The sequence below is a fragment of the Tauraco erythrolophus genome, chromosome 10 (genome assembly GCF_009769465.1).
Source record: "Tauraco erythrolophus isolate bTauEry1 chromosome 10, bTauEry1.pri, whole genome shotgun sequence".
Classification (NCBI taxonomy): domain Eukaryota; kingdom Metazoa; phylum Chordata; class Aves; order Musophagiformes; family Musophagidae; genus Tauraco; species Tauraco erythrolophus.
Window position 1 is genome coordinate 5,625,244 of NC_141474.1, and position 23,815 is coordinate 5,649,058.

A 23,815-nucleotide genomic window follows, 5' to 3' on the forward strand; every position below is an offset into this window, starting at 1 on the left:
ACCCAAACCATTCTGTGATTCTATATAGGGGGGTGTGTGTATATCAACGAGAACAATTCTAGTCTCTGACTAAGTTCTCCTGACTATACTAGTAATTCTAACAATAAGAATACATCCCACGCAATTTCCTGAAGAGGGATACTTAATCCCTTAAGAAATGATTGCTTGTCCAGAAATTCTCTTATGCTAAATTTACATATTGAGTAGGTTTTGTTAGGTTTATGTTTGGGCAAGAAACCTGATAACGTATGATATGACATTTCAAGCAGCTCTCAAAATTGGTTCTTTATGGAAAATTCCCCCATTTTTATTAATACTTGCTTTCTACTTTTCTAGCACAACAGCTCTTTGCTCCAGTGGTGGAAAAGATCAATTAGATGATTTCCAGGGCAGGACAGTGTTAAGATTTACAGCATGAATGATGTGAAGCACAAAGCTGCGGTTCTGCTTGAATGAGTTCTGCAGCACCTGTCCTAGAAGCAGAATTTTCGAACTTCGCTTGCCTTGCTGCCCATAACTAGATACTTAAAAACCAAAACACCCCCACTTCTTTCTAGAATTTCTGCATTATTGTGGTCCTCACTAGTGTGTGTGTGTGTGTTTCTGTACCTACATACAGTTGGACATGATGGTCTTAAGGGTCTTTCCAACCTAAATGGTTCTATGATACATAGGCTCACATACGTTTTCCACACTCTTCTGAACATTTATTTGGATTCTTTAAAGACAGGCAGAACTAAAGGTCTTTTGAAGACCTGTGTTCTTATTATTGATAGTCTTTCTTGAGGCATAAGAACAGTTTTGTGAGGTAGCTTACTGCCATAAATACAAGCTACGTGACTAAATGTGAGGACCAAACTTCACTGTTAATCACTGTGAGTATCCTTAAAACCTCATTTTATCAGAAGAATGGCCTTTATATTTGAATACCCTTCTATGTGGCATGCTATGTAGGGAAGTGAAAACAAAAGGAATTTTCAGAAATTAAGAAAAATTATATGTGGGAGTGCATGATAGAAGAGAGGGGAAAATGTACCTTTATGATTCTTTCAGAGGTCCAGAACTTTGTGCATTAATTCTCTGGTCACCTAATTTTTTTCTTTCTACAACAGAAATGTTCTCGGTCTGTTGTGAAGACAGCTCAGTAAGCACGTGCCACCAGATAGGAGGTGCTTGGTGAGAGGGTGGCGGCAGTACTGACTAATCAGAGTTCTTGTTGGCTGTTTGATCTCCTCTTAGATGTCTTAAACTTACTTTTTTTCTTATATAGCACTTCTTTAGAGTCTGATACAACTTTACCTATGACAGCCCATCTTTTGCGATGAAGAAAAGCTATTTGAGAAATATATGAGAAATAAAAAACTATGAGAAATAGTTTCTATTTCTAGAATAGAAAAACAGAAATAAAAATATTTTATATAATAATAATATAATTATAATAAATATATAATTATAATAAAATAGAAAAAAAACTGTGTGAGAAAGAACTATTTGCATAAATTACCTGCCTTTTCTTTTAAAAATTATCCTTCCTGATTGAGTAGCTTTTTTTTTTTTCTTTATAAAAAAACCTTGTGGTGATAGTGGGTGCCTGGTTTGTTACTCGGAGTTCACACTTTTTTAGATTCACTGTGAGCCTTGCCTTTGAAGTTCACAGGAAAACAACGGCAGCTCCAGTCCTTTCTGTTTTCCTGGCTGGAGAGTCCTGCTGCGCAGTTCTGTTCTGCTTTTTCCTTTAATAGAGATAGGTGACACATTCATCTGTCATTGGTGTAATTGGGTATTTTTGCCAAACTTTTATAGGTTCAAGCCATGTAGTGCTGCCTCTGTTACCCCTTCGTGTGCAGTATTTTAGTGTTGTCGTCTTCAGACTTGCTGGAGCACTTATGACTGCGATCTAAATTGCGTGATGTCTGGGTTTCCATTTATCGACTTCACTCTTCTTTGTAATAAATATGAACAAAAGCAAAACTCTCTTTATCCACAGAATTATGTGGTTTCTGAAAAACTGCAAGCTGTAAACACATTTAGTGCTTTGGTGCTGATTGTCTGATCTTGTTCATGATGAAGTTTGAAATCATTGTATGAGGTGGACATTCATTATAGCGATCAAGGTTCCGTTCTCTTTAGCATAAGATACTTTCATTCTTACTTTATTCCTCTTTGATTCTTACATGGCTGTTTTTTTTTGTAGATAAATTGACACGATGTGGAGCAACAAGTCAAATGAGGTGCCTCTACAAAATCCGAGGCATAACCAAAGCAAGGATTCTACCAGAGGTATGGATTCTCTCTATTCTGTTGCCTTGTTTTGGAGATGTTTTATCATGAGTTGTTTGAAACTGCGGGGAGTTTTTATAGAAAGTGTTCTCCTGCCTCAATTTGGAAACTGAGACCACGTGTTATACAGTTTCCTTTTTGCAGAGATAGCAGTTTCATATTCTGATCTCCAGAGTATTTGCTGATCTGCATTAGGAATTGCCAGCCTACGATATTGTTGCCAAGATGGCACAGAGACAGATGTTTTTGAGTGCTGTAGAGGAGGAGCAGTGCAGGAACAGAAACTGGGAACTGTAGGCTTTTGAAAGAAGTGAAGAAGTGCCTGAGAGGCAGATGCTCCTGACTCTTACTCAGTTCCAAAGTGACAAAGAGCGAAAGACCCTTGCATGGCAGCAGTACATCGCCGTCAAGAGGGCTTCCAATGCTTTTGTCTCCCTGAGCTGGAGAAATCCTGTTAGCTTTTTACTGTCACAATTACTGTGTAATTTAGGAAAGGGGCAAAAAAAAAAAAAAAAAAAAAAAATACATACCTGAGAGGAAGAAAGCTCGTCTATAGAGCAGCTGAGTTGCATGTTAAGTCTGTGATTCAAGGTCAGTCTTATGATCTCCACTGCGACAAAACTGGACTCCAGAAGTTATTTTTTAAACAGAGACAGATTATTCTTTTATCTGTGTTGTGATTTAACTCCACTGTCAACAGTGCACCACACAGCCACTCGCTCACTTCCCCCACGGTGGGATGGGCGAGAGAATCAGAACAGTGAAAGTGACACAACTCGTGGGTTGAGGTAAAGACAGTTTAATAGTAAAGCAAAAGCTGCGTGCACAAGCAAAGGAAAACAAGGAATTCCTTCGCTGCTTCCTGTGGTCACGCAGGTGTTTAGCCATCTCCAGGAAAGCAGGGCTCCATCACGCGTCGCGGTTACTTGGGAAGACGAACGCCATCACTCCTAATGCTCTTCCCTTCCTCCTCCTTCCCCCAGCTTTATATGCTAAGCATGATGCCTTATGGTACGGAATATCCCTTTGGTCAGTTGGGGTCAGCTGTCCCAACTCTGTTCCCTCCCAACTTCTGGTGCACCCCCAGCCTCCTTGCTGGTGAGGTGGTGTGAGAAGCAGAAAGTACCTTGATGCTGTGTAAGCACTGCTCAGCAATAACGAAAACATCTCTGCCTTATCAACACTTCTCAGCACAGATCCAAAACATAGCCCTGTACTAGCTACCGTGAAGAAAATTAACTCTGTCCCAGCCAAAACCAGCACAGTCTGAAAGGGGACATTATTGCTCTTTTTTTCCTGCAATATATTCAATTTCTTTTCAAGTTAGTACCTTGTGGAACTGAGGTGTTCTCTAGGCATATGAAACACCATCTCTCAAAGTCAAAGCAAAGTTGTTTCTATGTTACTTCCATAGCCCTCTTCCTTTGTTTTCTTGCATCTTACCTGAAATGAAATTGGCAGCTTTTTTACTGTAAGCAAAAGATTACACAAAAAATTGTGTTTTTTTAAAAACTCCCCATACTACTACTCCCTGTGGTTCTGACCCACATTGAGGTTTTGGATGTTGTGTTGTTAAACCATTAGATTAGAAGAAAATGATTAGAAACCAAAAGAGGAGGGGAATTGAGGAAGTAAATATTTTTACAGGAAAATGCTCCTGCATCCTGCTGAACTGGATTGCACATAGAGTATGTGCTATCTGTTAGATTAAAAGAGTGAAGCTGATTAGTGCCTCCTGCTTGTTCTTTGCAAACATTGCTTTGGTTTTCTTTGTAGGGTGTACAGTTCAAAAAGATTATTATTCAAAATTCACCTGTTCAAAGCTTGGTTTTTGAGTCGAGTCTTTCAGTGAATATGTATTCACGCTTAGTTTGCTGAAGAAGAAAATGGAAGGAAAAAAATAGTTAAACTATAGCATAATGCAAAAATGTAAGATATTTGTGTTGGGGTAGATAACTAGCTTTATTTTATCTTCTAAACATCTTCTGTAATATGTGGTAGATTTGATTTCAAGTGTAATAATGCATTCAGCCTAACTTAGTGAACTCATTAAATTTTACCTTACATGTTTTATTGCTCTGTTAAGATGAGTCTTGGCTGATAATAGCCTCTCATAGAAGAGATTTATGGGCTGGAATTGAGTTGTTAAAAGAACTTGATTAGTGAGCCCGTGGAAATTGTTTTGAAGCAACATTTCATTTCATCATTTTCCATGTACTAATGAGAAATTTATTTCTTTGTTTCTGCCCTTTAAGATCTAACTGCAGCATGGGCTACTTTTTCTCAGACTAAGGCTGCCGTAAGTACTGATTTTTATTTGGTTTGTTTTTGTTTTTTTCCCCTTACTCCTTTTCAAATCAGTTAGTGGCTACAAAAGCTTTAGCCAAAGTATTATTTTGCTCAGTGATTGTTAAACAAGTTGGAAATGGGGCAAGCAGTTAGAGTGCGTGCATGTTGCACATTGTTGCATCCTGGAAAAAGTTTTCTGTGCACAGCAGAAGAAATTTTTGCCACAGCAAGCTTAGTCTTGAGTATAGTAATAACCTGCTAAGTTTGGAGTGTAATATTACCTTTCTGTTTAAGAAAGTGGCAACTTCTCAGTTTTTTTAAAACTTGAAAAAATAGTTCCTCCCTGCTTACTGAAACCAGGCAGAAACTGGGACACCACCAGTATGTTTCATAGTTCTCCATCTTTTGAGTATTGGAATTGCTGTCTTTCTGTGGGAACTTAACTTAGGTGCTTAGGATATCACACTGATTTCTAAAACCTGGATTCAGTGAAGCCAAGCAGGTTGGGTTTTTGGGGAATTCAGCTCTTTCTCATAGCCTTGTCCTTATCTTTTTTAATAACTGAGCATCAGTGTGGGGTTTTACATGTGGAATTTTGTATCATGCTCTGTTTTGAAGAGAGTATTACAGAATTTATTCCAAGTGCAATTAATGTTTCGTTCAGGCTAAGCATTAAGATTCTGAATGGCATGTTACTATTAATTTCTTCACAACAGCCTACTTATGGAAACAAAGCTATGGAACAAAACCTGGTTTAGATAATCTTTTTAAATAAATCTTAATAATCTGACATAGTTTCTGGCCATAAGGCTATATAGTTTTGTAACATGAGCCTCGGAAAGTTGCTTTTGCCTGCAGTGTTATTCTTTATGAAAACAAGGCAAAATTTGTCATGTTAGAGGGAAAAAAAATGTAGTTTAAAAATTGAAAACAATACTCTAATTTGCATTATCTTCAAATTTTAGCTACGTCATATAGAGAACAAATTGGAAATAGCTCCCACCAGCACGGCCGTGTTTGATTCTGTCATGGATGCCAAGAAGCCCTCTGCTAGTGCTAGCAGGAAAATAAGCAGAAAGGGTATGTATTGTTGAGGATATATTGTGTAAGGCAGGGGAAAGCCACTGCCTTCTGGGAAAACTTGATTTCTCCTCCCTGCCCCCAAGTTGTCTCCTGTTAATAATCTTTTTTCACGAAACTCTGATTGTCCAGGAGAAACAAATGTTTTCTTCCCTTGGCTTAGGAAGGAAAGTGAGCTGTCATAGTCACCTGGGTGGAGGGAATGACAAGAGTTTCTCCATGCTGAGAGTGAGCAGTGCTTATCCCATTCCGATACCCTGTGTTTGGCAGGGTTTTGGATAACGGTTGTATGTACCTATGTTTACACTGGACTAGCTGTTTATATTTTTTAATGTTTGTCAACTCTTACACCCTAATAGAATGCTAAATCTTCTTTTATTTCATTCAAGGAGAGCATTTGCTTATAAGTATTTCTTATTTATCCCTTGTTTTAAATATTGACTCTTCGGAGCATTCTGGTAGTGTGGCACAGGAGAACAGACAGATCGACCTCTAGTGGCAGCACAGTCAGCTTTCACAGATTTAATTACTTATAAGTAATGTTTAAGTGTTATTATTTCTCTTTAAATATGATCATTGTTTCAGGCACTTACCACCTTGCTCCTAGTTTTTGAAATGAGCTTGTTGAAAGAGAGAGGGAGTACTTTAAATGCTGATTTGGAGTGCTGCTCGAACCCAGGAAAAACTGTGTTCTTAATAGTTCAGCCCCAAGAGCTTTCTTTTTCTGGAGAGATAGGTACATAGAGGATTCTTTTGGTTTCTGCTTCAGCTTCCCGGTCCTCCAGCCAAAATAAATCAAGCAAGGAGAAGTCCTCACGCAGCCCTCTTCGAGCGACCACTCTTGAAAGCAATGTGAAAAAAAGCAATCGTGTGGAATTTCGTGAACCATTGGCTTCATACAGGTTCGTACTGGGACTGTTGACAATTAAAGAAAAATGTGCTAAGATCAGAATTAAGCTAATAGTGATGTTTTTGACAGCTCCTCAAAAATTGATTTGCTTCCTTCCCTCACCCACCCACATGAGCAGCATGTGGTGTTGGGCAAAAGTGTCTTCCTTTTTAAAAAAAATTACACGTTTGTTTTTTGCTCATTGAATATGAGTTTAAAGTCAAATGTGTTGAAGTGGGGCCAGATCATCAAGTTGATGTGGCTTTGGCCTCAGTGGCCTGATAGATTTGATAGGTATTTAGTTTCAGTAATAAGGACTTTTCCAGCTTCGTTTCGTTAGTTCTTCGGCACGTATTCCCACATGTATTACCATAAGACAGTGTAGAGCAAGAACATCTAGTACTAAAGATGCATTCATTTTTTGTGTGTGGGGGAAACCCAAATAAGAACAGCTGGATTGAGGAGAAAAAGTGGCGCAGAATATTGCAGGCCATAGAACATGGTGGGGTGTAAGGAACAAAGGAAAGCACGGAAAGCCTGTTTTTCCTAGCCTACATAAAGTACTGTAGTGAATATAAGATGCCTCCAAAGCTTTCCAAAAGAAGGAGAACCTGCGGCACAAATAAACTAGTTAAAACTTGCTGTGATATCAGAGCCCACAAGACTTTTACCATAACTTCTTCAGTTCCTCGTGTTTCATAAGCAGTACGTGTTCTTTGCGCAGGCACCCCTGATGAATAGCTTGATTGGGTTGGTCATAGTTTTTTATTGGATTCTAACACATACTTTGCATTTTTTTTCTAAATGTTCTTCCAGTGAAGTCGAATTGCTTTGGACTGATTAGGCTGTAATTGGGACAGTGATATTTTTTTTAATTCCACTACATCCCTATTAATAATGTTATCCCAATGTCCAAGTTTTGGTCTCCTTTTCCACTTCTTGCACCAGCTGTGAGGTTCTTCTCCTTCCTTGTTGCATGGGAGGCTAGTTTGAATCAGTTGTGTAACCTTGGCTCAGTTTTGTTAATTGAACAGTTCTGTTGTCTGTCCTGTCTGGAATAACGTACATACATCAGTCACTTGTTTTAAAAACATATAGTAAATATAACAGACTTGAGGGAAAAGAAGAAAAGAGAGCAGCTAAACTCATGCCATTATATTAAATTAAAAAGAATAGTTTTCTTACAATAAGACGACTGTGTGGCATTGGATGGGATTAATTCGGGGATTAACATCAGAGCTGCTACATGAACACATTGCTCCTTCTCTGACAACGACCTGTAGCCTGTGCTTAAAGTGTGCATCGGAAAGCAAATAAAAAGAATAATGTGTAGAATAATCAATATGTGTGTGTGTGTATATATACTTCTGGTGAAACTCTGTGCGATTAAACCACTCAACTTTTATGTTGATAGGTAATGATTGCTGCACTGTATGAGAGAAATGTGCTACTAGAGAAAGAAAGGTAGATGATTTCACAAGCACAGTGTTACAACCTGGCTCAAATTAAAACACAGTTGCTGAAGCAGCAAACCAGCTAGCTTAGGTGCTGGATTTTCACATTTTCAGCCTCACATCGGTAAAAATATGAAATACTTTTTGTCCTAACAATGTATGTACCATGAGCCTATTCAAATGTGGAGTGTGTTTTTTTTCTATAGAAAATAAATGCTGAGAGATCCTTAGTTTGTTGAATTCCTGAGCTCTCAGTAAGCTTTACATTTGTTGCAATATAGCCAGGTCACTCTGAACTGCTTGACAGGGGCTTGTCTTTTTAATGCTCGAATACAGGGAGTTTTGGGGCAATTTATTTGTTTTCTCAGATGATGAATATGCTCTCCAGGAACTATGTGTGTGTGCATTGCTTTGTTTTAGAGAACATGTGATGCTTTTCACTGAAGTTTTACACTTTTTTTTTTATTTAAAGGTGGGTTTTTTTTAAATCAAAGGTTGACGTTACTGCTTGCTGATTTTTCTGCATGCCCTAATTTCAGCTCCTCAACTTTATGTATATCCTGTTCAGCTAGAGAGTGCAGAAAATTAAATTTTGAACAGAAACCTCTTTCAGTTTTGTCAGACTTGCACTATTAAATGTATGGTGATCAAACTTCAAAAGAACTTGCCTTTGAAGAGGAGACAAGGTATAGAAAGTCGTTCTTTTAGTTAATGAACATGCTGTTTGTTGGTTTGGAAGGTCCTACAGTTGTTTCTGATGGTGACTTTCTTTTTCCTTCTGTTACATCAGGGATACATATAGTTCTCTGCCTTATCACAGTTCTAGCCAACTCGAGGCCAAGCAGCAGCTCTCTGGTTTGGACATCAGTGAAGCAGAAGGCAAGACGGAATTAACAGGCCGCATGATACATGACCGAGATGAACGGGATCTGCGCAGCAGAGATTTTGAAAGCCCATGTTCTTCTGCAGCAGATGAGACTGTTGTTAGGTATTTGAATGACCGACCAGCCATTGATGCCTTGCAGAATAACGAGGCGTTTCTTAAGGTTGCAACACCTCCAAGACTGGAAGAGGAAAAAACTAACAGCTCCAGAGGAGATGAAAGTAGCACGAAAACTCCTCAGAGTAACACATCCCAGGACAGTGAACTGAAAGTGTCTTCTCCTTCTGCAACAAGTACTTCTAGTGCGTATAGGCTGGAAATCTTGAAACGGCGGCAGCATGATGCAAAGTTGGAGAAGCTGAAGGAGAGGATTCGAAAGCAGTGGGAGCATTCTGAGGAGCTAGGTGGCAGAGGGCAGCACTCGGGATATGCTGAGCAACCTGTCGTGATCACAAACGTGGAGAATGCGGTGACTCCCAAAGTCAGGAAAGTGGCAGCTGCACCTGCCGCTCCATCATACAAAGGTACAGAGGTGCAGGATCCCTCCCTGTTGGTTATACAAGGTGGAGGAGCGGAATTCAATTCGTTGAGCAACATGTCAAAGCAGGGACATGACTCATAGCTGTGTTTGGGCAATATGGGAGTGGATAGCATGGTTTGATCACAGATGTGGACAAGAAAGAAAAGAAATCCTTGCCAATTTACAGAATTGTGGATTTTTTTGAAGTGCTTCCTGTCTCTTCTCACAAATTGATACAAAAAAGAAGCTCACTGTATCAGTGTTTGGGTTTATTTTGGGTTTTTTTTTATGGTCCCAGAGGTTAGTAACATTGTATTGATTGAGAAAGCATTTCACGTTTTTAATAATCTTTTCTTCATCCAGTCTGCTGTTTTTCAACTGTGAGCAGGTGGCAGACTGGTATATTGCTTCCTTTTAATTTAGCATTAGAAATCCAAGTAGTTCCTTTCTTACTTGGCAGTTTCCCATCCCTTCCACCCTGAAAAAGCTTTATTTACATTTTACACAGCTATTTTAAACTCTTAAATTGTTTTTTTTTTCAGGTTTCAATCCTGCTGAAACAAAGATTCGCGCTCCAGATGGAAAGATCTGGCATGAGGAAGAATTCCACATTAGTCGGGAGCTGTATAGAGATATAGCACTCCAGTTAGCAGGTGAGACAAACTGAATTGCTTGAGCCACACAGCTGTCCCTAAGAGGCAGAGAAATTTATGTTGTGCACGTCTACAAAGTCATGGAAGCAATGAGTGTTAAATATGTTGTACTTATCTCCACAGGAGGAGTAACTTGTTGAACATAATGGAAAGAAAAAAAGAATCCTTCTCTCTATTCTCTCATTAAAATACTTCTAATAGAAGATCAGTACTAAAAAGAATCAAATGATGGCTTTGCTTTGAAACAGGAATTTTGAAAAAAAGTCTTCCTTAGAACAATTTTTGTTTAATTTTGTCACTTTTTTATACATATTTGCATGAATGAGTGCAATTTCCTGTTTAAAAGAACAAAACCAAACCACTTTTTGTTTTTGATGGAGCCTAAGTTATCTCGTGTGAATGATTTTGCTATTTTTTTTTGGCCATCTTTAATATGACTGAAGTGATTTGTGCACCATACGTTGAAGCCTGAATTCTGCTCCCTTCAATATAGTGTTAACAAATTGTCAGTCCTGCAGCTGCTGTGGGAGTTGTTGCTGGTTTAGTTGGAACATACAGGTAGCTAAAGGGGAGATGAGGGGCATCTGCTGTGGAAAGCCTCTGGGAATACTTAAAATGCAGTAAAAACGGTATGCCTTCAGGTATGTGTGGTGGAGGTGAGATTATATGGCATTAGGTTGGTTTAATATCTCTGAACTTGTAGAACTTTGGTGTTTTATATCAGAATAATCCAGATCTTGAAGTTCTTGGAGAAATTTATATCCCAGAGGTTTGTACACAAGGACTTTTTTAGAGGTCTTCCCTGGTTTCCCTGAGGAGTAGGAGAACAGGTAGACCAGAAGAAGGTTTAAGAAACTTTTAAAATAGTCTGGATTTTGTTTCCTCCATAACTCTTTTACCTTCAGTATTGTAAGGCTTGGATAGGATATGGGAGTGGGGACTGCATGACTTTGCAGTGGTAAATTAACAGAGCATTACCCTTGGGGTTTATTTGGCATGAAGGTGTAGAAGGGAATGTTGAATGCTAAAACTTTAGAAAACTGCTACTCATTCCTCTTTGCTTAATGGTATTTTGAAAAACATTAAATATTGTTGTTGCAAAATGACAACACAGGAATAAAGGTCTTTTTTAGGTGATGAGCTCGTTTAGCAACACAATATTCTGATGCTTAAAACTGTGAGCAAAGATGATAAAAAATGCTGTGTGTTTCCTTAACAGTTATGCTGCTAAAAGACCAAAACAGTAGTGCATGCTTTATGTTTTCAGAGGTAGTGCTCCAAGACACAATCTTTATTAATTTTTCACTCTGGAAAACTGCAGTACCATTGGCAGGTCTGTTCCCTGGGTGATCTAGGGTAGGATGCCCAAGTGCAGGCTGGTTACAGTGGAGCGCTGTGAGGTTGGATTGCTTTTGACTGACTGAGGTGCGAGAGGGAGAAGAGATCAGATGAATAAAAAAGAAGGGAATGTAAAATAAAATCCCCTGAGAACCTTTACTTTTGCAACTTAAGGGTTTGCTTGTTACATAGTAAAAATAACTTTTCTTGTTGGTCAAAACATCTTTAAGACTGGAGGAAATCTGACGGGATTATAAACCTGTAGGTGTCTTTGTATGTTGATAGTATAGTGGCTGGTATGGAAATTATTAGATTCTTTTACTGGTACAGCTTGACAAGGCATTAAGGAGTTTTTATGGAATCACTCAAAAAAAAAATTAAAAAAGGACAGCAGCTTCTTTTCAACAAAATTGTTTTACAAATATCCATTCAGCAGCAGTCCATGCATTTAATGTCAAATCTCTGAAGACTTTTCATCTACACTGGCATTTTTTTTTGAGTTTTGACAAGCGTAAGATGGATGATTCATGAGATCTGTATAGAAATCCACATTTTGGAGAAGTTTTGTATGTCCAGTGAAGAGGCCCAATTCAAAAGGCATTTGGATCATGCATTCAGTGAACTTCTGCCTACAAAAGGAAGGAGCTGTGCATGTGTTTAGCTGTATGCCTGTCCTGATGCCCTGCATAGAACAGCTGTTGTGGAACGTGTCTCCTTTCTGGCCTGAAAAGATTATATTGGATAGCTGATTCCAAGTAGTCAAATGCTGGTGCTGCGCATAATACAATACTATAAATGTATTTTTAGGTTGTTGGATTGTCTGTGTGTTAATTCTGTATTAAAGTTACAGCATGTGGAGTTTTGGGTGTGTACAGTCAGTTGTATCAAAACTGATCCATATTCTCTAGTGCTAAAATAAGCCATAATATCTCTAATTAATCTACAGAAGCATTGTTCTTTACTGCAAAAAGCTTTTTGCATGTAAGCGCAGACTATACAGAATGTCTTTATCCTGGTTTAGCAATTAGGCTAAAGGATATTGTATGGACCCCAAGCTTCCAGTAATTCTGTCTTAAATATGTTCAAGATTTGCCTTACTGGAAAAAAATTGCTGCAATGTGAGTAGAGTGAATGGGAAGCAGCCTGTAGTTTCCTGGTGTCGAGAAGGAACTGTTGGTCACTGAAGGAGGTGAGGAGGCTATCTGGATTTCCGCAGGTGCAGTCACTGAGACCTCTGGTACTTGACGCATTGATTCTATCTTCCTGCGCTTGTCATCCTCAAAGACAACTGGAGAATTTGTGAGGAAAGGATATTAAGAGGAATAAAGACTCTTAAAATTCCATTCCCGCATCCTTTGATATGACTTGTTTTTCTGTCTCTGGTACTTGCTATGGACATCCATCAGAGCGTGGATTCAGCTGAAATTAGGGCCTGTAAAAAAGTTAGTATTGGCACCTAAATAAAGCTTCGGATCTATCCATGGAGGGAGTTGCATCCTGATTGTTTTAGGTTGTCAGATTACATTATTAATAAAAGAGGAACAAGAATACAGTGGTAAGAGTGGCCATCGAGTTCCTTATCTACTATTCACTTATGAGATTAAGAGAAGAGCATCTTCAAGGCATGTAAACTAAAGTGCTTTAACGAATCTTTGGAGATGTCCAGTGTGGACTGCTGAGGCTGCATACACAGCTTGCCTGTCTTTGGACAGTGCTTGTCTCTGCTTTGAGCCTTAGGCAGCTGGGAAGCCCACTCAGTGTGGTGGTGGTTGAGCCACATCCCAGGTTTTCTTTTTGTTCTTTACACTTTTACATGTGAAAACATGGTAAAATATGATACTATTTTTCTTAAGTGTTCCTGGCATCTCTAAAGCCTAAAACCTAATTGTGTTGTAAATGAGGGCTTAGGTGGTACAGAACAGTTCTGCATCACTGAGTGAATTCTGCAACAAATTTTGCAGAAAGTAGAGCGCACGGATATTCTCTTTCACGTTCCAGCATGGAGACTGGATGTGAATGTGCTGTCGTGTTAATGTGGAAGCAGCAGCCTGTGTGTTTCAGGAGTGAAGGAGCTACGTGTTCTTGTGGAACATTAATGGTGTAAAATATAATATCTGTAGTAGAAGAGAACCTACAATTGTTCCTGTCAAACTGTCGTTTCTTTTAAAATTGAAAATTAACTTTGTAAAGATCTATTATGGTGTTGCTGTGGCTTCGCTGTGTTCCTCGTGCTTTGAGGATTTTAAAATGCTGAACTGGGAGTAATTAATTGATGTCAATATATAATCTGGGAGAGTCAGTGAATTTTATTGTTTCTCTGAGTTCTGTTTTTTCAAGGTAAATGTTGAAGCAAGCTTGTTTTATTCTCTGTTCTTTCCTGTGGGATATCACTTAACAGCTTTTGTTTGTTTTTAGAGAATTCAACAGTGAAAGGAAAACCTAATGAGAGAAACAAAGAGAAAAAAGCAACCAGACCGGTGCGGAAAGTGCAGAAACTGACACGGTTGTCAAGTCCAGAGTCCAAACAAGGTGACTAGCTCTGCTGTAGAGGGAAGACTGTCACATGTCCTTCAGAGATGAGTTCTGTCTCAAGAAATAAAGAAAAATTAAAGCATATTGCTTTCAAAGTCTTCTCAGATGTGCAACAATGCTGTTGTAGTGCGTTTGTAGACTGTATGCTGCATTGGGCATGTGTATGTTTTTGTCGGTTGGCTGGCTGCGTGTGCTTCTTGTTTATTTTGATTTTCTGGCTTTCCACTTGCTGTGTGCACCTCATGGCAACTGCTGAAGAGTGTGTGTTTCTTGGGGTGGGGAGCAGTATCCCTAGGTATCTGTCAGGCCAACGCAGACAAAAAGTAGCGGTAGCCCTCTTGTGAGTCCTGCTTCTGTTTTGCTTGTGTTGAAGCTGGTTAGTGCCTGACCTACAGCTCGGTGAATAATGCTGAGAGGAGGAATGGAGATAATGTGAAAATCAGTGCCAGTGGGACTTGCTGAGTTGCCCTCCTCTGCAAGGAGGGGCTGCAGCAAAAGCTGTTGTATGATTTCTCAATGGGGGAGCAGAGAACAGGATGTCCTTCTAGCCCTTTTCTGGCTGTTGTTCTTCTGCATCCTGTGTCAAGTTGTTGCTGTCCTGCACCTTTAGTTCTGGCTTGACTCATTCTTGACTTTTCCAGTTAGTGGAAGAATGTAAAAATACACTCCCTGGCAAGTCTTACAAATCTTTATATTTATAAAGGGATGTTTATTTCATTTACCAATTTTTTTTTTTTAGTTTTCACTATTGTCTGACATTTCCATTTTCTATGCAATAAAATTAAAGTATTTAGAGAAGCTGATGTGAGCAGGTTACTGTAGAGCAGTGCCTTACAGGAGAAAACCAAGGCCAGGTTGGATGAGGCTTTGAGCAACCTGGTCTAGTGGAAGGTGTCCCTGCCTGTGGCAGTGGAGTTGGAACTAGATGATCTTTGAGGTCCCTTCCAACCCAAACCATTCTACGATTCTATGAAAATGAAATTAACTACGTGTGGAATTCTGTCAGTGCTTCTTAGTTTTCCAGTAATGTTAATCTTTGATATTGTGTGTAGCAAAAGAATTAGGAAGACTTCCACATCTGCTTCATATTTGGTTTTAATTTTCATACAAAGTAAGTAGTTACGACTGCAGTCACACTACAGAGCAATCTTTTTTCCTTTAAATACATGCAAAGTTAGGCACTTCTTGCACCTTTTAAGGTTTTGTATTTCTCCTTGCATACAGTGAACCATAATCAGTAAACACTTGGTTGAAGAAAAAAAGCTGCTCTAAAAAATTATTGCAAAGGGTTTTTTTAGAGTGAATACGTGCTTCTGCATGCTGTAAATCATGAAGCTGCATGTGGATGTTTTGTGGCAACGAATGCTAATACTTAAAAGTAAGTGATGAGCATGGCTTTGCTCCTTCCTACACTGATACTACATACTTAAGGAGCTATACTAAACTAACAACGTTTTTGTGACAGTTCCAAGTGAGGGAGGAGCACAGAGCTTGCTGCAAGTTTTAATGACAGTGGTTATTCTCCGTAATGGATAAAATGTGAGGAGACGACGGCCTGAAATTCCTAGAAAAGAACCAGGTCTAAGTAGCATATCCATGATGGTCCGTCCTCCTCCAGTCGTGGCAGTAAGAAACTGCTTAACATAGCCAGAGCTATAAATAGCCACGGCTCATGTTCTGCTCCGTTAGCGTGTTTTGGTTCAAACAGCTGAGTTGAAATGGAAGATGAGACTTTACGCTGCCTTTTTAAAGGCACGCAGGAATAATTGAGAGCAGCGAGTTCGACAGGAGGACCCGTTTGGCTGATACGTCTGTTTCAAAGAGGCTTGTAGTGACATGTTTCAAGTGGCAGATTTATAAAATACTTGGATAATTTACAGTGCAAGCAAGGAGCACTGTTAGTAAATGAACAAATAGTGGGCTACAGACTTTCTGACAAAAAGGGAAGGGGGGTGGTGATTGAGAACTGAATTTACCAAAACACTACTGGTCTGCTGTCCTGTATTTCACTTGAAGTTGCTTTGGTACCATGTCTTCAAAGTGCTGTTGGGCCCAGAGTACCATCCCTTTTTTTCTGTCTGTGTTGTGTCCGTGCTGCAGGGTCTGGGTTTGTTTAGGCAGCGCTGTCAGAGGTAGAACCCGAAATGGAATGGTTAGAAATCAACTGCAAATTGGATATTCAAGTTAGGTACTTTTCGAGCAATAAAATACAGCTGAACGGCCTGAATTAAGTTATTAATACTTTTTTTATATGATGCTTTTCTCCAAAGCTCTTTAAGATCATTATTTAAAAAAATATATATATATATTGGAAGCTAGTGGAATGAAAAGTGAGTTGAATAAACCTAGCGTTTAATCTAATGGGTACTGGGTAAAGATGCCACCATATTCAGTTTTTAGCATTTAATTATATGTAGGATGATGAAATAATACTAGTAATGTTTCGATTGAATTTCTGCCACCTGCAAGGTAGTCCGTTCTTCAATTATCAGCTAATAGGGTTTATCTTAATTATTTTCAGTCATAGTACAGAAATCCTAGCTAGACAACAGTGAGTGAGTATTGGCATAGAACAACTGCTGCTTGGTGTTTTTTAACCTCCTCTCAAGACACCTCTCGCAATTAATTACCTGTAAAAATCTCTATAAAGTGTTTTTTTGTCCTAGAATATCAGCTGATATTCTTTTAATATGAAGGTGAATAATTTTTTTTTTATCTCCCACCTTTATTCGTGTTATCACAACACTTTAGATCCTTTTGTCTTTTTTCTTCCTTCCCTTAAGTGGACACGAACAGCCTCTTCTCAGACCTCTACAAATATTTCCCCTCTCCCTCAGTAATGTTCGCTTATATGGTTTAGACCTGTATAACCCTTTTTTCTTTTTTTAAATCAGTTTTTGTAGGACTTTAATATGCTATAGCGTGTTGGGGATTTTTACATTGTGTTTTTGTAGGCGTGAAATGCTGATAGTTGTGTGATTCAGCTGTTGAGTGTCTTCATGGTGCATCGCTGTTAAGACTGTTTGTGTAACTGCAGCCATACCACTTATGCAGAATGGTATAGAAATTATTAACCATTGCAATAAATACCTTTTTTTTGATACATATCAAAAAAAAGGTATTTTTTTATACGTTGGAAAATCCATCTAGTGATTGACTTTTATTTATTACTTATTGTACAGGTGGAAACTATGTAATAAGTGCATCCTCCTGGCGGGAGGGACAAAAGCTAGTAAAAAAGATACTGGGTCCACCTCCCAGAATAGAACAGGACAGAAGAGCTGTATCTAGTGACAGAACAGGACGAGAGAGAGCTGCTAAGTCTGGTAAGTTGTACTTTTTTCTCTGGACTTTTTTCATTGTTCTTAGATTTATTATGTAGCACTGCACGTCTGCAGAATAAACCAGACTTCTGAGATAGAGTGTAATCCATTTCTTATTAAAATAACACCTATTTTTAACCTGGGATTTGAGGGGGGAGAGTTTTCCTCACATCCATGGTTGGGATGCATGACCTCTCTTCCTGGATGGATTATGAACTTCTCTTGATGTCATGGGAAGCCTGCCCTGCACATGTGACTTCAGGGGCAGTACGTGCTGCGAAGGTGCTCAGGAGCTCTGGAAAAGATGGGAAGTAGGTTGCAACCATAAAATGAATCACCTGCAATCTGCCTTTGCCTCTTGAAGCTACTGGGAAAGGCATGGCTAGCTGTGGTCCCCAGGCCTGATGAGTTTTCTGGATGTGCTGCATGTTACACACAAAGCTATGGTTGGGCATCCCTGTTTTACAGGAATTGTGGTTCTTCCACATACTATATAGTGTCATCCATGTGCATCATAAATCTTCATCGATTCCTCCACCAGCCCTCTTCAGAATTTAAACAGGATCTCAGACAGGGCAAGTCAGGGACGGTGGTAGCTGCTGTGCTTCTTATGCCTGTGAGGTGCTGAGGCTGTTAAGAGTATAAAGGGTGTGAGCTCAGCCTAAACAAAGGTTGCTGTATTCAGACTGTAGCAGAAGCACGTTTACAGTGAGATCTGCATTCCTTCCTCATCTCACTTTGCAGCTGTTTCAGTGATGGCATGTAACTTCCCAAATTTGATTTTTACCTGAAATATTTGACAAGTCTTTATTTTTTAGCAGGCTGTATTGGAAGGACAGGTTCAGATTCTAGACTGGATGTTCCCCGAAAAACCTCTTCAAGAAGTTCTGAAAGGTCGAGGAGTAAAGTACGGTCTGAGAATAACCTGAAGAAACTGGAAGCTGCTCTTCCAAATGGTAACCAAGAAGATCATGCCTCTGTAAATAAGGACTTCCTGCCTGTGGAGATACGTGGAATTCTCGATGACTTGCAGTTGGATTCCATGAGTACAAAGCAAGAGAAAGATGTAGAAAAGCAGAATCAGAAATCTGTTTTGCCTACTCAAAATGCCAGGAGCCACAGTCCAACCAAAAGGAAACCGGACAAGATTGCTGCCAGTGAGGAGCCTCAGGTGATCTCTAAGAAACGTCACTATGATACAGACGAGGTTCGTAAATACATCATCAGGCAGCAAGAGGAGAGGAAGAAGAAGCAGAACGAAGAGAAGAAAGCACAAAAGGAGGCAACAGAACAGAAGAACAAAAGGCTCCAAGAGCTCTACAGAAAGCAGAAGGAGACTTTTACTAAAGGCAAGAACGTGCCTCCTCCTGAGCCTTCAGCAGCCAAACGGTTACAGGAGACCTATTCTAAACTATTGCTGGAACGTACGTTTTTAGAAGAGCCACCTCAGCTGCCTACAGTGCAGGAAACACAGGTATAGCTGATTCACTAGCTTCATGTGTTGCGGTTGTTGCAGGAATAGGAGGTCATATGTTTAGGAAGGTCGTGACTTGTCCTGGTCTGGCCATCAGTTCAGAGAAAGGATACGAAGAAAACTGTGTGGTTTTTGCTTAAACATAGTGGTTTCAATCCAGAGCTTCCTTGCTAGCGGCTGCTTTTCGGCACAGCAAGGCCTACTAGAAAGGTGGATGGAAATCATTCTATTCTAAATAGAAGCAGAATTCTGGATATTAGCAGCAGCTGCTATATTGGTTGGCTTTTAAGAAAACTGTAAACATCAGTCAAACCGTGAATTGAAGAGCTTTGTCTGAGGTTGCTTTCAGTCAGTGGCCAAGCGTTATCAGCAGTGAATTAAATAAATTTACTACTCAGAAACTGAATAGGAAAGAAGATTAATATATGGTAAAAGACTAGTATTGGTTTGATGTGTTTGGCTGAACTGGTTCAGTATGTGAGCAAAGCTTTTTTCCCCAGTACATTCTGCTGAGACAAAAACATACATGTCTTGAGTTTTTAAGTCTCTGTGTGGAAGGAAGGATGCGATACTACACTGAGAAATGTAAGCCTTTGCAATTTTAATGAGACAAGAGCTTCTGAACTCCTGCAGACTTCTGAAAATGCGTTTTTCTGGTTGTCTTCATTTCTAGCCCAGACCTGGTTATCAACCATCTGGGGAATCCGACAAAGAAAACAAGGCTCAAGAGCGTCCTCCTAGTGCATCTTCAAGTAGTGACATGTCGCTTTCAGAACCGCAGCAGCCGCTACTGAGGTGAGCCGTGGTGGGCCTTTTGAGAGAGAGGAGAGTAGTTTTCCTCTCCAAGAGGTGAAAAAAGACTAGGCTCCTAAGTTCGTGTTCTAGCGAGAGTAATTGTCTTTCTGGCTATTATAACATTTCCTCACAGTAAAGAGGAAGCTGATGTGGGAAAGCATATGAAAATTTTGGCTATGGGTATTTAGTCGGTCTGTAAATAAATAAAACAAATGGTGGTTGCTCTTAATCTTTTGCTGACATCCAGGGGATGTGCATTTCATGTTGGGAGACTATTTCCTCTACCATTGCCGTTGGGCAAGAGAAGCTGATCATACAAATACATCTGTTGATTTTTCTTATTCAATTTGTTCAGTGTTTGTATTTAATCTATTTTCTTGGATTCAGGCCTTCAGTTACTGTCTCTGAAGTACCAAAAACTGCTGCTTCTGCTTGGAAGTAGCTTTTCCCTATTTCCTTTCATGCTGCTTTCCCCGTTTTTAATTGTTCAGTGTATTATCAGTTTTTCTTACTGTAAGTCAAGGTGCCTAACCAAACATTCAGATATAAGGAACTGAAAGTCAAAGTTTCTTACACGTCCTTAATATCCCTGTTGTGTACGTGTGTCGTCGTTTTTAATTACATAATGAATGTCTGCTTCTTAAATATATGCTTGCTTCGTTATCTGTATCTTAACTTGGTCAAATTCATGCTGACTTTGTGAGTTCGATGAGATCTGTTTCCTATCTGGAAAAGTTCAAGGAAGCGCTAGGAGTGCTATGTAGTACTGTGAATAGGAATAGGCTGCTAAACCAAATGATAGTAAATATTGTTAGTGTAGCATCGTAAGTAAAAAATGTTAAGTACTAATAGTAGGGCAGAGATGAGACTTAAAGGGCTGCATAAGTTATTACCAGATTTCCTGGCACTCAGAATATGTGCAAGTGATACTAGTGAAGGAAGGTGTCTACAGAGCTCCTGTCGTGCAAATGGGAGCTATCTGGAAATAATAAAGATGTTTTACAGAACTTTAAACATCCTTGTATTTCCAGTCCTCCTTTTCTCTAAATGTTTTTCATGCCTACCCTAAGTGACAGCTCAGTGAAACATGAGCTGAATTCAACTGGAGGGGGAAGGCTGGGGCTAAGAAATTTCAAGGGAAAAAAAAAAAAATGTTTTCTCCCTTTTGAAGTCAGGAAAGTTTTGGAAAAGGCTTACTGCTGCTGCTGAAAACCTTCAGCTTGTTACAACTCTAAACCACACAGTACATTATAAGTGACATTCCGAATTTGGAAGATGCTGTATTTGGTTTTTTAAGTAACTGTTTACTGTCTCATTCCGTGCCCCTCTGACTCCACCAAAAAGTATTTCTTCCTGAAAAATAAATCTGTGGCAGCAGTACTTTCCTCTAAAATAGCAGTACTTGTATATGTCATCAACTTAAATGTTGACTTTTCATTTCAGGAGCGATTTGATGGAGCCTCCGTGGATACAGCCAGACAGGTTGAGCCCAAGAGTCCAGCTCTCTCACCCGCAAGCTCTCATGGGCTCAGGTGGAGGCCCTTGCTCCCAGCACTGGAGTCTGGAGAAGATGGACCTTTTGTCGAAGGAGTGTGACGCCATGTTGGCAGGCAGGAGGAGCCATGCTGCACCCATGGGATCGCTGACCTTGATGCCTCAGCCCTACCTGAATTCAGCTGCTGCACAGCAAAATCTCTTAGTAAAACCTACCGCTAACCAATACAAGAGCAAATTAGATCGTATTGAAGCTTTGAAAGCTACAGCTGCTTCCCTTTCTAGCAGGATTGAAAGTGAAGCCAAAAAGTTGGCTGGGGCTGGTATCAATTATGGTACCGTGTGGAACTCAGACCATGAGTTTGTGCAAGAAAAGCAGGATGATGGACAGTGGGCAAAGGCTGTGAGTCCTCCTGTGAGAGAGGAAAATGAAGATGCTTTTTCAGCCAGAATTCAAAAAATGTTGGGTGCCTGCGTGTCTCATACCGCCTTTGATGACAGCCTTCCTGGGGTAGGCAACCTTAGTGAATTTAAAAAGCTCCCTGAGACGATCAGGCCTCATACTGCTGCAGTTAGCCTTGGAATGAGGTCCCCTGCTGCCAACAGGCATGAGGGGATACTAGGACATTTGTCTAAGAGACAGGCTGACTCCCCAGGCCGTGAAAACCAGGCTTACACTCTGAACAAAGCTGTAATTCCTCACGAGTCCAGCATTGACTCCATCAGCGAAGGGCCTCTCCTGAGTGACGGAAGCCTCTCCGAAGAGGAAGGAGGCCAGCACAAACAGTTGCCACTGAAGATGCTGGAGACATTAAAAGAGAAGGATTTCTGCATTCGAGAGAGAAATGCTTTTGAGCCCATAAAGGAGTTTCAGAAAGAAGCTGAGAAGTATTTACCGCTTTTCACTCAGACGAGTGGTGCGAACAGCAAGGGGCCGTGGGAGGAACTGGCGAAGGGAAGTCCCCACAGTGTCATCAACATCTTTGCAAAAAGTTACCAGCTTCATGGAAAAGGTAAAAACAGAAAAATTTCTCAAAGCTCTTGTGAGTTACTATTTCCCCAGTCTTGCTACTCCTTACACTTTATACTTCATGGGTAAGGAATGTGCTTTTAGGTGTCTCAAACACGAATCTGTGTAAGGTTTTCTCACTTCGTTTTTGGATGATAAATTATTTCTCCCTGACTTCTTTTGCCTTCTTGTCTAAGGGAAATAAAATGAAGAAGAAAAACAAACACACCACGCTTTTGGGCTGGAAGAAGATTGGTTTTGTATTAGATTGCTCTGTATTTTTAGATCAATAACTAATCATATACTGGTTACGTGTAAGGACACACATAGTTACGGAATTGTGAATGTTAAGTTTAGATTTATTGTATCCAAAATTGCATACGAAATCTAAATTGCCCAGAGTGCATTTGGAAGCGGATCTCTCCACCATGGAGAACAGATCCTCTGGATTGGAATGTGCATCCTCCTCCTATATATGCACTCCAGATCATCTGTAATAACACATCATTCCTGTTTCAGGTGAGGCAAAAGAGGAAGGGCATGCTTTGTGCAGCACTTACTTCATGGCATAAACATGAGTGCTTCCATGTATCCTGAGCAGGAGTAATACAGCTTTACTATATTGCTAGAAACACGTAACTTCAGTGGGCGAATGATGTGGACTTTCCTTTTGCATCTTTACTCATGAGTTATTCAGTAACGTCTCAAAGTAGTGCAGCAATTACAACTCCGGTAACAATATTGGATTTTGAAAACGTAAGGTTTTGGTATATCAGTGGGGAAATCCCTTGCTTAAATGAGACCATCTCAAGCGTTAGTGTCTCATGCAGGACACTTCATTCAATTTTCATATTTTTGCACAAATTTATTTTTCATTTTATGAGTACTGTTTCTCTTGCCTTGAGTTCCTCGTTTTGAGGAGGAATGTTTTCCGAGAAGTTGATTTTTATCTTGTGGTTTTTCTTGATTCTTTTTTCCTCCATTTTATTTCTCGCAGAGACGATTGCATTTAAATTTTCTGCAGATGGCTCTACTCTTAAGAACTGGCTCTTCAAGAATCTTTTAGCTGCAGTGTGTTAATGAAGTAGAGTGTTCAATAATTTACAAAAAGAGGAAAACTGTGCTTGTTAGGTTATGTTAAAACTACCATGGGATGGCTGTACCGTTGTTCTCCTGATGGAGAGGAAAGGAAGTCTTTGTAACTCGTGGGTGGGAGCATTTTAATTCCTGCTGCTTTATTACCCATTTGATGCACATTTGCTTTTGGTATCAGTTTGTCTTTCCCTTTTTTTGTCCACACTTTAGTGTTTGAAGAAAGGTCGAATGGAGGGTCTGCCCTTCTGCGCCCTTTGCTCCCTGCCATGAGCCCTCCGGAGAGCGTGGTTTCTTATGAAGATGATTTTGCCTCGTCGCAGGGAAGTGGCACTTTAACAGACAAAAAGATTGCACGTGACCTCAGGTAACTGTGTGTTAGACTTCTTGTAAAAATCAAAATGCAGAATTTGACGGAAAATAGTTAATGCAAAATTTGTTCCATAATATGCTGGATGTCTTTTTTGTTTTGCTGTATTGTAATACTAGCCAAAGCGATGAGGTGTTTCCTTAGGACCTTGCTGTTAATACAGCAACCAGCATGGTTAAAACATAAACATTAGAGTCAGGTATTCCTATTCTCTGTCTAATTTTTGTTCTTCTTTGGTCTGGCAGGTAGATTTAGGCAAAATTCTTACCCTTTGTGGTCAGGTGAAAATTAGTTCTCCAACTTGTGTGGCTGCTATAATGCTCAATGGGTTAATCTTTGT

General features: G+C 39.7%; 1 protein-coding gene across 4 annotated transcripts in view; it reads left to right on the forward strand.

The window, feature by feature from the left end:
* The window catches only part of CEP350 (centrosomal protein 350), a 78,518-nt gene that overhangs the window by 9,572 nt on the left and 45,131 nt on the right, over positions 1-23,815 (forward strand). For 2 of the 4 annotated variants that reach the window (XM_086617797.1, XM_086617798.1), the window contains exons 2-13: positions 2,195-2,280; positions 4,536-4,579; positions 5,535-5,649; positions 6,419-6,551; positions 8,783-9,399; positions 9,938-10,048; positions 13,802-13,915; positions 17,101-17,244; positions 18,060-18,715; positions 19,389-19,510; positions 20,954-22,017; positions 23,319-23,472. In XM_086617797.1, coding sequence (XP_086473923.1) covers positions 2,208-2,280; positions 4,536-4,579; positions 5,535-5,649; positions 6,419-6,551; positions 8,783-9,399; positions 9,938-10,048; positions 13,802-13,915; positions 17,101-17,244; positions 18,060-18,715; positions 19,389-19,510; positions 20,954-22,017; positions 23,319-23,472 — 3,347 coding nt within the window. In that variant the 5' untranslated portion in view covers positions 2,195-2,207. Of the gene's footprint in view, positions 1-2,194; positions 2,281-4,535; positions 4,580-5,534; positions 5,650-6,418; positions 6,552-8,782; positions 9,400-9,937; positions 10,049-10,384; positions 10,690-13,801; positions 13,916-17,100; positions 17,245-18,059; positions 18,716-19,388; positions 19,511-20,953; positions 22,018-23,318; positions 23,473-23,815 lie in introns of those variants that run through there. The other 2 variants (XM_086617799.1, XM_086617800.1) reach the window with 2 other exon arrangements.